Source organism: Aplysia californica, unplaced genomic scaffold (assembly GCF_000002075.1).
Source record: "Aplysia californica isolate F4 #8 unplaced genomic scaffold, AplCal3.0 scaffold00791, whole genome shotgun sequence".
NCBI classification, from domain to species: Eukaryota; Metazoa; Mollusca; class Gastropoda; order Aplysiida; family Aplysiidae; genus Aplysia; species Aplysia californica.
In genome coordinates, this window is record NW_004798061.1 from 95122 (window position 1) to 96340 (window position 1219).

General features: G+C 45.7%; 1 protein-coding gene across 1 annotated transcript; it reads right to left on the bottom strand.

Moving 5' to 3' along the window:
* Positions 1-777: 777 nt before the first annotated feature.
* On the bottom strand, positions 778-998 carry LOC106013316 (the record flags this gene model as incomplete). The annotated part of the gene is given in 1 exon segment (XM_013088694.1): positions 778-998. A coding segment is annotated over 1 exon segment (221 nt), but the record flags the coding sequence as incomplete, so codon positions are not given.
* Between the last annotated feature and the right edge of the window lie 221 nt (positions 999-1219).

The window sequence follows — 1219 nt, forward strand, 5'->3', positions numbered from 1 at the left end:
GTAGGGTGGAGCATAAGGAGATGGGAGATGGAAGAGGTGGGGAAAGGGTAGTTGGGGTGGGTGGGGGAGGTTTGGTGTGGGGTGTGGGTTGATAGAAACAAGAAAAGAGATACAAAAGATGATTGTGATATTATCCAAAGAAACTTTCAACAAAATGGAACTATCTATCCTCTCTAACAGAAACATAGCAGAGAACATAAACACTAGAACCCTGAAAGTGTACGTGTGGCCAATTCTCGTGTATGGATGCGAGAGCTGGACTAAACAAAAACACAGAGAGACAAGACAGGAGCTCTCTGAAATGTTGTGTTTGAGGTGAATCCTCAGAATCTAGCTCTCACTGGCAAACTTGAAGGCAAACGAGGCAGAGGTAGGCCAGAGCAACCTACTAAGGGAACCTAAACAAATGGGTAACGGGGAAAGATCAGGGAAATGTAGCATTTTTAAGAGCATCCGAGCAAAGGAATGGATGGAGAACCATGATCGCCGATGTCTGTCGCAGATCTGGCACTGGATGTGAAAGACTCAGAATGTCATGGACGGAGAGGAAAAATATATAAAAAGAAATGTTCGAAATAATTCCGAGAAGTGGTAGTATAGCCGAATATTTAGATTTATGCAAAAAGTTGTTTTGGAATAAAAACAACCCATCATACACGTACACCTTATCACAGAAGTAGAAAAAATTCCACTCCCTCCCCCCTCTCTCTCTCTCTCTCTCTCTCTCTCTCTCTCTCTCTCTCTCTCTCTCTCTCTCCCCCCCCCCTCAAAAACTCACCTTATCACAGAAGTAGAAGTACTTCCACACTCCTCCCTCCCTCCTCCAGCCCATCATCTTGACCTGGCCCCCGTCCTCACACACACACCGAGGTGTGCTCACGTACGGCGCCCAGGTTTTTACGTCTGTTTCCACCACAGCGGCCATCTCTCCCGGCCGGCACACGCTTTTGGCGGCAAACACAGGCGTGCAGAATTTGTACTGGACAGACCAGTGGGCTGGAGAGACAGGAGGGGAAATACAGGACCGTCTAGTAAACACGTACATAGCGAAATATGTACATAGTGAAGAAAAACGCTTACTTATAGCGAAACATGCACAGTGAAATATGTACATAGCGAAACACGCTTACTTATAGCGAAACATGCACAGTGAAATATGTACATAGCGAAACACGCTTACTTATAGCGAAACATGCACAGTGAAATATGTACATAGCGA